Raw genomic sequence first — 13,158 nt, forward strand, 5'->3', positions numbered from 1 at the left:
TCCTTTAATTTTTTTTATATACTCCTTCTTGCATACCATGATTGTGTATGATACATTCCCCCATCCTTCCTCCCATGTTCTCTAGCATTTCCTTTACTCCTCCCCTTTTCTTATTTCAGCATCATCAAAATATAGCCAAATTATTTATAGATTGCAAGTCATTGTTCATAACAGAAGAATACTAGGGAGACAAGAAGATACACTCATGAGAATCTAAAAGCAAATATGTTGTACATGAAAGTACTTCAAAATCACAAAGTGTTATGAAAGTATTAAATTAGATACAACAGATTCACACAGAAACCACTAGTGAATACAGCCATTTATTGATGCTCTGGAAAGGCAGGTTACCATTACATTGTTGTTTTCTTCAATCTCGAGCTGTAAGTACATCCCTTAAGGAGACTGGCAAGGGGGATCTACAAAGCAACACAACAGGGAGGGCAATGCAGTTTGTGTATCATCACAACTATGCCACCTGCTCCTGAGGATAAAGGCAGGTAGAATTGTGCTTCCCCAACCACGGAATTTTAAATAACATTACTACTACTACTACTACTACTAATAACAAGAAAGGCATTGGTAATGTAAACTGAAGGAGTCACATGACATACAAGTGATACAAGGCAGCACCATTCTATTTGTAATATGTGTAATTGTGGTCTTTGTCCTGAGGCTGCATGCAGCTGAGCACCAGACACAGTTCCTGGGCTTTGCCCTGAACTCATACAGTAGAAGATTGAAAATCTGCAATCTTTGTGACCAAGCCATGTTTGAACTGGAAGATCTGAAGGAAGGAATGAAGTAAACAAGCATGTATTAAGCACCTACTTCATGCCAGGCATTATGCTAAATTCTTTACAAATGTTATCTCATTTGATCTTTACAATTACCCTGGGAGAAAGGTGCTATTATTGTCATCCCCATTTTATAGTTGTGGAAACTGAGACAGAGAGCAGTTAAGTGAATTGTCAAGGGTCACACAGCTAATATCTGAGGCTGAATTTGAACTTGTCTGCCTGATTCCTATACCTCCTACCAGACTCTTGTGAAAAGTTGGGACATGTGGGCTAGATGGAGTTTCAACTGGTATCCTTCAGGGAGGTTTTGGGATACTGAATTCTTTGACTTCCTAAGTTACACTGAATTCTTAGAGATTCTAAAAGTTATCTGAAAATTGTGATACAGTAATTTCTATATCTGACCCTAAAAACATCTCAGTTGGCAGCCAGTGAAGATTTGAGATACAAGTGGCTCCTGGTTTAATAAAACACATTATAAAAAATTCAAACCCATGGAACAGATAAATTAGATGATTATTTGTATCATAAAACAATTCTTTACCTTACAAACACAAAAAGCATAAGGTTGACTTGAATCTCAAATTTCCATAGTCAGTACATGACTATTTACAAAAATTAAAATTTCAGACAGCTTTTCAGGAAACTCTCCTATTAGCATGTAAAGTCAAATACATCTGTATAAGGATTTGGGGATTTTTCCCCCACGTTATTATTTCAGCACCAGGCCCTGTGGCAATCCTTTCTGGTTTCCAAAATCTATGTATATATCCTTGAATCTCAATTCCAAACCTATCATTTAATCCTTTAAAGTAGAAAGAAAATCAAGTCAGCACCAATTTTGCTTCATATCTTTGAGTGTCAGAGGAACACTTGGTGAACAAAATGGTCAGGTTTTTGCCTCCAGAACATGCAACCCCAGCTTTATTAATCTGAGGTTACCTCTCATGGTGCCAACTTTGAAATCTGTCAGCTCATTAGTCATTGAATGATTTGGTTGTCCTTTCTCTGTGTGCCTAACATACGAAATATTCTTTCATATTTTAGGATTTTTTGGTACTGTTGTCCAAGCAGTTGTGTCAGATGAACAATTCTTTGAGTATGGCTCTAGGAAGTGGATATAAGATACATATGATATAGGTCTGCTTTCTGGTTCTGATTCATGGAGATCGGTATGACTTTTTTCCTGTGTGCACCTTAACTGCAGGACTCAACTCTTCCGTTGCTACTATTCTCATCTGGTCAGATAATGTATAGTCTCCTTGAAAATGTGTTAAGTATCATCTTTACTTTCATAAAATTAGGCAGGGTTAAGCCTGTAGAATTCAGTAGGATAGCAATATATCAATACTGAAAGAGTGTCATAGGTAAGGATCACAGGCTTAGATCCCTTATGTCATTTATTAGACTCCCATGGTTAAGCATAAAGGTCAGGTTACATTAAGCTAAATTGCGTTACTTAATTAACATTCATCATAACTAATACTCATAAATGCTTTGGGAACAAAGCCTGGCAAATTTTCCATCATAAAAATAAAACCAGGAGATTTTCTTCCATTTTACACTTTCTAGACTTCTGCCTCCACTACGACCATTCCCTATCACTTCTAGAAATTGTCAGGGGTAAAATTGATTACTGTGAAAGCTTGTTTCCCTGACAACAGTAAGTGTAACTATCCTTCATTTTGTCCCTTGCCTTAAAATGTAGCCCTTTTGCTTATAACTCCATCAGTTTTTCCTTCATCTTTCACAGGGATTTGGAGTGTTCAACATTCATAGCTTGAAAAATAAAATAAAAAGCATATAACATAAACTTTAAGCACATAGTATCAAAGTAATAGAACTGGCATTGGCCAGCAACACCATTAAGTATCATTTTGTACAAAGTATGTATAGTTTCATATACACACATGCCATATCTATCTATACATATATATGAATATATTATTTCTGCCACCATCCAGATATCAGCACCATTATTCAATAGCACCATTCTACTGAACAGATGTTCTATGGGAATATGGGTAACTGTAGCTGAGAATACTTTGCCTCATTAGAAGATAAAATACATGATTGGATTAGAAATGTTGATGAGTCTGGGAATGTGCTATCCCTTCCACAAAGGTGATAATGCTGACTGCCAAGAGGTGAGGGCTTAGATTTGTTTCTCATTCTCTTAGTGACGTCCACATTGATCCACACACACTTAGTCTCCTCGTCCTCCTTGTTCCAGGTAAGATTCAGAAACCAAACCAATAATATCATCCTTCCTTGGCCCTGGGCTCTAACCAATTCAACTAATTGACTACAGATGCTCAAGTCTGATGAGACTTCACAAGGGAAATCAATTTATCTGACAATATGTTGTTAAATTTTAAGGCAGTTGCTACCAGTGTCAATTAGAGATGAAAGAGGAAACTGCAGTCCATTATTCTACCCCAGTAGTCAAGAATGACTCAAATCATTCTGATATGCCAGGTTCATGGATCAAGTCGATCCAACAAGCGAAAACACCCACAAGGACAGAGACAGTGTTTTATCTAAATTTTGTATCTCTTCCAGAGTCTAGCAGAGTGCTTTTTTCTGAAATTTTTAGTCCATTATTATAATTATTTAATAACTGTAAAGTATGTAAATATATAAGCACACATATATGCTATTGACAAGACTATTTTATCGATGTTATAATTCTATTTTAACTTTAAGTTGAATCCATGTTGTTTTCCCCCTCCAGTGGAATGTAAACTCTTTGAGATCAGGGAATATTTAGTTTTTGCCTCTATGTTCCCAGCTCCAAGCATGAAACCCTAGTAGATGCTTGTGGAATTGAACTGAACAAGTGTTTATAGAGGGCCTACTTGAAGCTTCATTAGTTTTTATCGCTGAAGCTATAGATTTTGTACTACCCACCACAACCTTCTCTCATGGATGCTTGTGTTTATTTTGTGAACATTCTGCCAAAAGCTCCCCAAAATAGCAGTTCTAACCATAGAGGTCTTATTTCAGTCCTCAGGAAAAAAACAATTAACTTAAAAAAACTTCCTATTGGCACTAACAGGTATTACTCATTCATTTCCTAATGCAGTTTAGTCTATATCAAGCTGGAAAGTGTGTCATTAAATGCTGAGGCTCTCTGAAGAGATAATTGAGGAAGCTGCTTGTATGACATTGGGGAATTTAACACCAGGTTCCTACTTTTACACAATTTCCTTGTTCTTTTTGAAGTTTAATTTCACCTTTACTGACCATCCTCTAGCATCTAATTCTTCAGCTCAGGGTTGCTAGTGATGTGCCTATACTAACTTGCACCTGGTAACCCACAGCAGATCTATGAGCAGTAAAGTGATTTTGTCAGTAATAAGCTTGGGGGTAGAATCAGATAGGTAGAAGAGAGATATGTCCTTCTGTCCTAGTGAAAGGATATTTCCTGGTGCAGAAGAGGGAATAAAAGCAGATTACTTTATAATGGAAATTACATACATACATGCATATATGTGCATGTATGTATGTATGTATATTTCAGACAGCCAGGTTTGTTTTTTTCCTCACCTTTGGTAGATCTTCCCAGTACTAAGCAATTCTTCCTTAATTCCTCAACATTCAGTTTAAGCTTGTTTCCATTAGTCTAATATCTCAGGGTAAAGACACAATCCGAACAGATAGAGAACTCGGGGGATTGGTCAAGGGAAATACTAATCCTTCCGTTCTGTTTTCCATTGGATATTAGTCGGATAAAGCTTTTCCCTCAGTCTGGGATAGGTGTAGGTAAGTATCACTGTTGAGACCCATAAACTATCACTCTGAGGATGCTAAACAGCTTTGATTGGCAGGTTAGAGGTCAGGGTGCACTCATCAAGGGAAATCAGTAGGATTTCATTGTACCCTCTATAACCACAGTGCTACGTCTTGGCATGCCTGAGGTAGAATGGAAATATGGGACCCCTTACCTTCTTTGAGGAGAAACAAGACTTTATAGAAATTTCCAATTTGGTACCTTTCATAGAAGTTATACCCTGTGAAGAATGGCAGGAATCCATAGAGCTAACCTGACTGGACATCACACCTTTCTGCCAGGTATTAGCACATATCATAACTCAACAACATCCCTTAGGAGAGAGGAACAAAATAGAATTTTTTAAAAAATAACCCAGTTACAAATAAAATAAATGAACTGAGACCTCAATAAAATTAACCCAGAACCCAGAACTCATCATGTCTAGCAGGTTGTTGCTGTCTTTGGTGGAGGACAGATTCCTTCTGGCTTCAGAGCAGTTTGGACTTTCTGAAGCCCTGTCGATTTTTCTGCTGTCGAGGCTGGATGGTGTGAGGCCTAGCACATGTGTAGCAGCATTGAGCTCTTAGAGTGATGACAGAACATTTGCCCATAGTTTTCAGTGTCTGGCAGAAAGTGGATGATAGCTTGTCCTTGCTGCAAGGTAGAACTGTGAGAGAGAAAAGTTTTTAAAAAAAGAAATTATGCTTTGTATGCTTGACTTAAGATGTGCAGGTTAGAACTCATTATTTTCCCTTTTAAACCTTTCTCCCGCTCTTAACTTCCCTTTTACCATCAAAAACAACAGCATCCTTCCAGGCCTTCATACTCACATCCTCAATTTCTCACTATTTCTCATCCCTCCCCCATATCCATTTTCTTTCCAAGGTCTGTAAATTTCAGCTTTGTGATATCTCTTGAATACACTCCTTTCTCTCCTCTGATACTGACACTGCCTTGGTGCAGACCATCACCTCACATTTGGGACCACTACAATAGCCTGCTGGTGGGTCTGCCTTCCTCAAGCCTCTCCCCACTCCAATCCATATAAATATAAAATCCTCTGTTTGGATTTTCAAGCCCTTTATAACTTGAGCACTCCCCCTTCCCCCCTATATATCTTTCCAGTCTTACACCTAACTCTCTGCCATTTGCTCTTTGATCTAGTGACATTGTCCTCCTTGCTGTTCCATGAACAAGACACTTCATCTCTTGACTCTGGGCATTTTCTCTGGCTATCCTCCATCATCTCTTCTTCATCTCTCCCTTCTGACTTTCCTGGCTTCCTTCAAGTCTCATCTTCAGGAAGCCTTTCTCAACACCTTTTAATTCCAATGCTTAATTATTCTTAATTATTTTCTATTAATATAGGTTGTTTGTATATATTGCCTTGCTTATTGCCTCCCCCATTTAATTGTGAGCCCTTTGAGGTCAAAGACTATATTTTGCTTTTCTTTGTATCACTCTGCTCAGCACAGTGCCTGGCACACAGTGGGTGCTTAATTGGCTGACTGAACCTTTAATTTTGAAATTTTCCTCTCCTGTCATTCTACCTCTCCCACAATCTCACTTCTATTTAGGCTGCTCTTTGTCTTCATCTCCAGATCCTCATCCCATTCCTATTCTGGCGCCCTATCACTTATGATCTAGGTACATCTGTCTGCTTACTCAGCCAATACTCCCATAAGAATGTTAAGTCTTTGAGAGCAGGGATTGTTTGTTTTATCCTTTGTACTTGTATCTCCAGTGTCTGGCATACAGCAGTTGCCTAAAAATATTTGTTGACTCCTTTGTTGATCAGACATCCCAAAACTACTTGTCACAATCCCAAACATCTTAACTGGCTTTGCTTTCTTCCACACAGTTTCTGTTCATTCTCTGCTTTTGGGAACTAAACTTCTAGGTTTTCTCTACTCCTCCTGCCAAGCTGCTGAGTGTTACAGAGCGAATGGTATTGATTTTTTTTCCATTATAAATTCAGGCCTCAAACCTCAGCTGAGTTTTAGTTACTACTCAGTTGTCCTTTTAATCACTATTTAATGACTTCCTATTACATTTCCTGCAGTCACCTTTCCAAACTTTCTTCTCCATCTTGAAGTTCTTAACTTTATATCTCTCCCATCTCTCATCAACAAATGACCTCGCTTTCTACACTATTGAGAGGACTGAGATGATTTGGCTTCAGCTCCCAACACTCAACTGAAACTGCTCTAAGGTCCCCAATTACTTATTAATATCCAATACCCCACTTTAACTGTAGATGTACCCCAAAGGCTCTGTCCTAGGCATTCTTCTCTTTCTGTATTGTCTCACTTGGTGACCTCATCAACTCCCGTGAATTTAATTACACTCCTCCACTTTTATGTTCAGTCCTCATCACTTTCCTGAGCTCTAAACTTATATCACCAACAGAGAACTGTACATTTCCAATTGGAAGTCTAATAGCTACCCCAAAATCAATAGAATTTACCCCTCTTCCAAGGTTCTTTATTGATATTGAGGGCATCAACATCTTTCCAGTCACGCAGTTTTACAACTTTGTCATACCCAACTCATCCCACATATCCAATCACTTGACAAGACTTGATTCTACTGTCTACTCACATGACTAATGCTATAGTTCAAGTCCTCATCCTGTCTCTCCTGGGCTCTTTCAATAGCCTCCTAATTAGTCTCCCTGCTTCAAATCTCTGCCTTCCCAATCCATCCTCCACAAAGCTAACAGAATGATTTCTCTAAAGCATAAGTCTGACTATATCTCTCTCCTGCTCAATAAACTCCAGTCACCTCCTATTACATTGGGGATCAAATATAACTTCGCTACTTTTAAAACCCAGCACAACTTGGGTCACATCTTCCTTTCCAGGATTATTATTACTACCCCTCACAAATGGTATGGTCTAGGCAAACTGACCTTTTTGCTATTCCACACACAAGTTATTCTAACATTTCATTCCCATCTCTGTACCTTTGTAAATACACACTTTTTAAAAAAGTTTTAAACGTATAAAGTTTTGAGTTCCAAATTCTATACTTCCCTCCCCTTTCCCCCTCCCTGAGATGGTAGGCAATCATATATAGGTTATACATGTGCAATCATGTAAAACATTTCCATATTAGTTACTTTGTACAAAAAGACTCTAATAAAAGAAAAAAAATGAAAGTGAAAAACAGCATACTTCAGTCTGTATTCAAACAATATTGGTTCTTTCTCTGGAGGTATGCTTCATCATTAGTCCCTTGGGATTGTTTTAGATCACTGAGAATATTGCTGAGAATAGCTAAATCATTCATAGTTCTTTATTGAACAATATTGCTATTACTGTGTATGATGTTCTCCTGGTTCTGTTCACTTCATTATGCATCAGTTCATGTGAGTCTTTCCTGGTTTTTCAGAAACCATCCTGTTTGTCATTTCTTACAGCACAATGATATTCCATTACAATCATATACCACAGCTCATTTAGCCAATCCCCAATTGATGGGCATCCCTTCATTTTCCAATTCTTATCCACCATAAAAAGAGCTGCTATAAATATTTTTGTACAAATAGATTCCTTTCCCTTTTACATGATCTCTTTGGGATATAGACCTAGAAGTGGAATTTTGGATATGGTGTTTCTTGGAGTTTTCACATTGGGATCTCTTTCAAGTGGTGATCACTGAATTCTTTTTAATTTCTATTTTGCTGTCTGATTCTAATGTCAGCTTTTTAAAAATAATTTCTTGAAACATGTTATCCAGGCCTTTTTATTTTTATCATGGCTTTCAGATAATCTAATAACTCTTATATTACCTCTCCTGGATCTATTTTCTAGGTCAGTTGTTTTTTCAATGAGAAATTTCACATTTTCTTTTTCCATTTTGTTTTATAGTGTCTTGATGTCTCATAGAGTCATTAGCTTCCACTTGCTCAATTCTAATTTTTAAGGAATTATTTTCTTTAGTGAACTTTTGTACTTCCTTTTCCATGTTGCCAAATCTATTTTTTAGGCAGTTATTTTCCTCAGTGAATTTTTGTATATCTCTTCCTATGCTATTGACTCTTTTTTTTCATGATTCTCTTGTGTTACTCTCATTTCTTTTCCCAATTTTTCTTCTACTTCTCTCATTTGCTTTTTAAACCTGCTTTTAAGCTCTTCCAAGAATTCTTTTTGGATTTGAGATTAAATTACATTTTTCTTTGAGACTTTACATGTAGCTATTTTGACACTACTGTCCTCTTCTAAGTGTATGCCTTAATCTTCCTGGTCACCATGGTAAATTTCTATAGTCAATTTTTTTTTGCTAATTTTTTCTGCCTTTCTTTGTGATTTCCTGTTTTTATATGAGAATTGGGCTCTGGTCCTGCACTGTCTCAAGTTTTTTGTGCTGAGGCTCCAGGTGTTATTGTTGACTTTCACTGGGCTTCAAGGCTTAGCTGCCTGCTTTCACTGGCTTGTACTGGGGGAGGGGAGGTCCCTGTTGGCCTGGATTTAGCTGCTGGCCTGCCCCAGGGGTGGGACCCTCCTGCTGGGTTGCTATGAAAACAGGATCTCTTTGCTGGCAGGCCCTAGGAGCAGGGTCTTGCTATTGGCCAGCTGTATTGGCAATTGAGTTGGGATTTTCTTACTGTTTTAGAATGACTAATTAAGTGTCTTTGATTGACCCTTACTAGGTGCAAAGCCCCAGGCCCCAACCCCTATCTACTAGGTTCTAAGCCTATGTAGGCATGAAGCCCTCAGGGTCCTAAGGGGAGTTGCTAAGACCAGAGCCAATAGTAGGAGCCTGAGTTCTGGTTGCTCAGATGATGATGGCTGAAGAGCGTGTAGAAAGAGAGAACAGAGCTATTTGCTTGAGGCTCTCACTCCTGGAGGCACGGGACTCTGGGCAGCCCATCTAAGGGCCTCCTGGCTGAACTCAGATGTTGATGGCTTCTTGGTGACTATGAATTGATTTTCGTTTTGTCTATTGATGTTTGTAATTTGTTTGTATTTGCTCCAAAGTTCAGGATGCTGGCTTTTTCCCCTGAACTAAGTGAATGATATTTGCATGTTGGATTGAAATAAGATTGTTAACCCCTTAACACTACTTTCCTTAGTAAAGCAGATCAAAAGAACCTGTGTTGGCAGCTTTCTGTGTGCTGGTTGTTGGTGGGTCTTACACCCTTACAGCAGCTGCTAGCCAAATTGTTGCAACACCAGCCCTGGAGTAAGGCTTCACCACTGGCCAGCAATGGGGTCAAGGCCTCAATGGTAGCCTGTGCTGGTGGTGGGGTCACTGGGGTGGGGCTTTGCTGCTCTACACAGACTGCTCACTAGCCTTAGGGGCCACTAGTTTTCAGGAGAGCAGGTCTTTCCTGGTGGATTGGCCCAGGCTTAGAGCCTTGCTGCAGGCCCCCTTCTATGAGGCTGGCTGCTGTTGGTGCTCTTGGACCTCCCTCCCCTTTCATCCCAGTGAGACAGACCTTTCCTGCTGGGCTGGTAAGCTGCTTCCCTGCTCCTAGAACAATTTTGAGGCAATTTTCTAGTTCTTTGGAGGGGAATTTGAAAGGCCTTCAGAGGGTTCCTTCCTCACTCCACCATCTTGACACCAGAAGTCACATATACACATATTTATGTTTATACTTCTATATTTACAGGATACTTCTTCTAATACGACGTAAGCTTCTTGAAGGCAGGGACTGTTTATTTTTTGTCTTTGTATCCTTAGTGCCTGGCTCATAAAAACATTTCATAAAAATTTGTTAAACTGATCACTAAATTCCATGAAAAGTTTCACCTATGTCTTCACCATCCTCCCCCCACCTCAGCTCTCTGAAATATTTTTTACTTTTGACCTCTTTTCCTTTCTTCTTTTAACTCTCTCTTTTTTGGTTTCCATGATACTCTATTCTCCTGGCTCCTCTATTTCTCTACCACTCCTCAATTTCTTTCACTGACTTTTCTTTCTCTTTTAAATATAGACATATTCTCTAAGCTATACTCTCATTCTCCTGCCAGGAGTTCCTAATATAGGGTCCATGAACTTGGATGGGAAAAAAATTAAATTTTTTCTCCATTAACTTTTGATTTCCTTTATGATCCTATGCATTTTATTTTATGAATGTGAAAGAAGGAGCCTATAGACCTGTCCAAACTGTCAAAGGTATGTATAACACAGGAAAGGTTAAGAATCCATTTCCTAGAAGTTCCCTCTTTATAATCTCATTCACATCCATAACTTAACTATTATCTCTGTAAGGATGTCTTCTAAAAACCACATCACTAGTTCTGGTCTCTCTTTTGACCTCAATCCACATTTTTAACTATCTCTTAGATGGTCCCACCAGAACCTCAAACTCAACATGTTTAAAAAACAATCTCATCTTTTCCTCCACATCTACTCTATTTTCTCTCAGTAAGTCACAATCAGAATTCAGGAACTATCTTTGGTTCTTCATACTCCCTTATTTCCACAAGAATTATTAAGCTCTATTATTTCTATCTTTAGAATCTCCCAAATCAGTTGCCTCTTCTTTGTCTTCACTGTTGTTAATAGAACAGATCTTTATTATCTCTTGCCTGGATGACTGTTATGGTCTCTTGACTTAACTCTTCTACTACAATCTCTTCCCCTCCTGGTTTACTGCATACATTCATCTTCCTCATGCACAGCCTTGATTATGTTCCTGTGAAAAATGGTTGACTACATACCTACTATATTAATTCCAGACACTCTAGCATGAAAGCATTCAGGACCCTCTAAAATCTACCTTCAATAAACTTTTCTAGCTTTATCTTACTTTCTCTCATTTCCCCTAATGATGCATTTAAGCTAAACTGAACCACTCAACCTCCTTGAAAGAAATTCCATTTTTCTTGACTTTACCATTCTGTACAGCTAGTCCTCTTCATTCTTAACCCTCTTAAAATCATATTTTAGCTGAGCTGTTACTTGAAGACCTAATTCAAATTCTACCTTCTCCTTGAACCATATCCAGATCTTCTAATTTAGAAGTGGTCTCTCATTTCTTTGACCTTTAAGAACAATTTGTACCTCTATAACATGTATCATCTGTTGTATACTTCCTACTTTTTGCTTTGTACTGCAGTTACTTGTACCACATTCTCTCCTGCTAGATTGTAAGTTCCTTAAGGATAGGGCCCATTTCATCTTTGCTTCAGCATAGTGCCTTAAATGTGGCAAGTGTTTATTGCATGTTCGTTGAATTTAGTTGAATAGGACTTCAGCAGAAGCTTTTTATCCTAAGCTGGAAGGGATCTTAGCATCTAGTCTCATTAAAAACAAACAAATCTCATTTTACAACAAAGAACTTTTAGGGACACTGTTGTTTGGAGAAATTAACAGTGGACCTTTCCAAACTTCTCACATCTTACATTCCCCCTCCCCCAACACACTCTTCCATCCAGTGACACTAACCTCTTTGCTGTTCCCAAAACGAGACAGTCTATCTCCAGACTCCAAACATTTTTTCTTCATACCCTCTACTTAGATGGCTGTCCTTCCTCATCTCTATCTCCTGGATTCCTTCAAGTCCAGCTAAAATCATACCTTGATTCTAGTACCTTCCTTCCTTTATTTCCTATTTGTCCTTTATATAACTTGTTTGTACATAGTAGTTCACATATTGTCTTCCCTGTTGGACCCTGAGCTCCTTGAGAGCAGGGACTATTTTTTGCCCTTCTTTCTATCTGCAGTGCTTAATACAATACCTAGCACATAGTAGGAGTTTAAGAAATGTCAGACTGACTAATCTTGGCTCTGCCACTTACCACCCTAGAAGTCTTGATCAAGTTACTTAACCTATCTAGGTCTTAGTTTCCTCACCTGTAAAATGAGAGAATTGGACCAGCAGATCCCTTTATCTCTAAATCCCATGACCTCTTGAAGTTTAGTGAGATGATGTAATGCCTACAGTTAAGGCTTTTCTTCCATGAGAGAAAGTTCTTTTAGATGTTGTTGGAGTGACTGTCAGAGCCCAGATTATCATTTTGCAGTTGTCATTTTTTTCTTTGCACAGAGCAAAGGCTACTGAGGGCTCCTGAAGAAAATCACTTTCAAAAACCAGGCCAATATCCAGGAGTATCTTGTAAATAGACCAGTTAATTAAATGGGAAAATTGAAGCAGTGTGCTTTTCCAGAAGCCTCAGACAGATTTTTAAAAAAACGCATTAAGCTCAAAAATGCCTTGTCTTACAAAGAGCTCATCATTTCAATCACTGTGGCCTCTTTCCATTACAATGTTTCCTCTGTTGAGATGCCAGAACCTCATTGTGTGTACTCTTGAAGAGTATGTTTCCAGTGCACTTAGAAGGACATAAAGGATAATGCCCATCTTTCCCAGAGCTCTGTCCTTCAGTTGTAGAGTCCTTCTTTCACCATGCTTTCTTTCCAAGGTCAATAAAAATCAATTTGTATTTAAAATCAAATGCACATATCCACCTCTGGCAAGAAGGGGCCTTTCTGAAAGGCCCCATGGCATAGAGGGGAGAACATGGAATTTGGAGTTCAAAGAAAACAAGGGTTGGTCTCCATCTGTGACACTAGTTTCAGGACCTTGGACCCTTAACATCTCTGCTACCAATTGCCTTGTCAATTACCTCA

The 13,158-nt window shown here is 38.6% G+C and overlaps 1 protein-coding gene across 2 annotated transcripts in view; it reads right to left on the reverse strand.

The window, feature by feature from the left end:
- Positions 1–3,592: 3,592 nt before the first annotated feature.
- The window catches only part of ADAMTS12 (ADAM metallopeptidase with thrombospondin type 1 motif 12), a 533,606-nt gene continuing 524,040 nt past the window's right edge, over positions 3,593–13,158 (reverse strand). For both annotated transcript variants that reach the window (XM_036758046.1, XM_036758037.1), the window contains one exon: positions 3,593–5,242. In XM_036758046.1, coding sequence (XP_036613941.1) covers positions 5,064–5,242 — 179 coding nt within the window. In that variant the 3' untranslated portion in view covers positions 3,593–5,063. The remainder of the gene's footprint in view (positions 5,243–13,158) is intronic.

Source organism: Trichosurus vulpecula, chromosome 1 (genome assembly GCF_011100635.1).
Source record: "Trichosurus vulpecula isolate mTriVul1 chromosome 1, mTriVul1.pri, whole genome shotgun sequence".
In the NCBI taxonomy this organism is placed as follows: Eukaryota; Metazoa; Chordata; class Mammalia; order Diprotodontia; family Phalangeridae; genus Trichosurus; species Trichosurus vulpecula.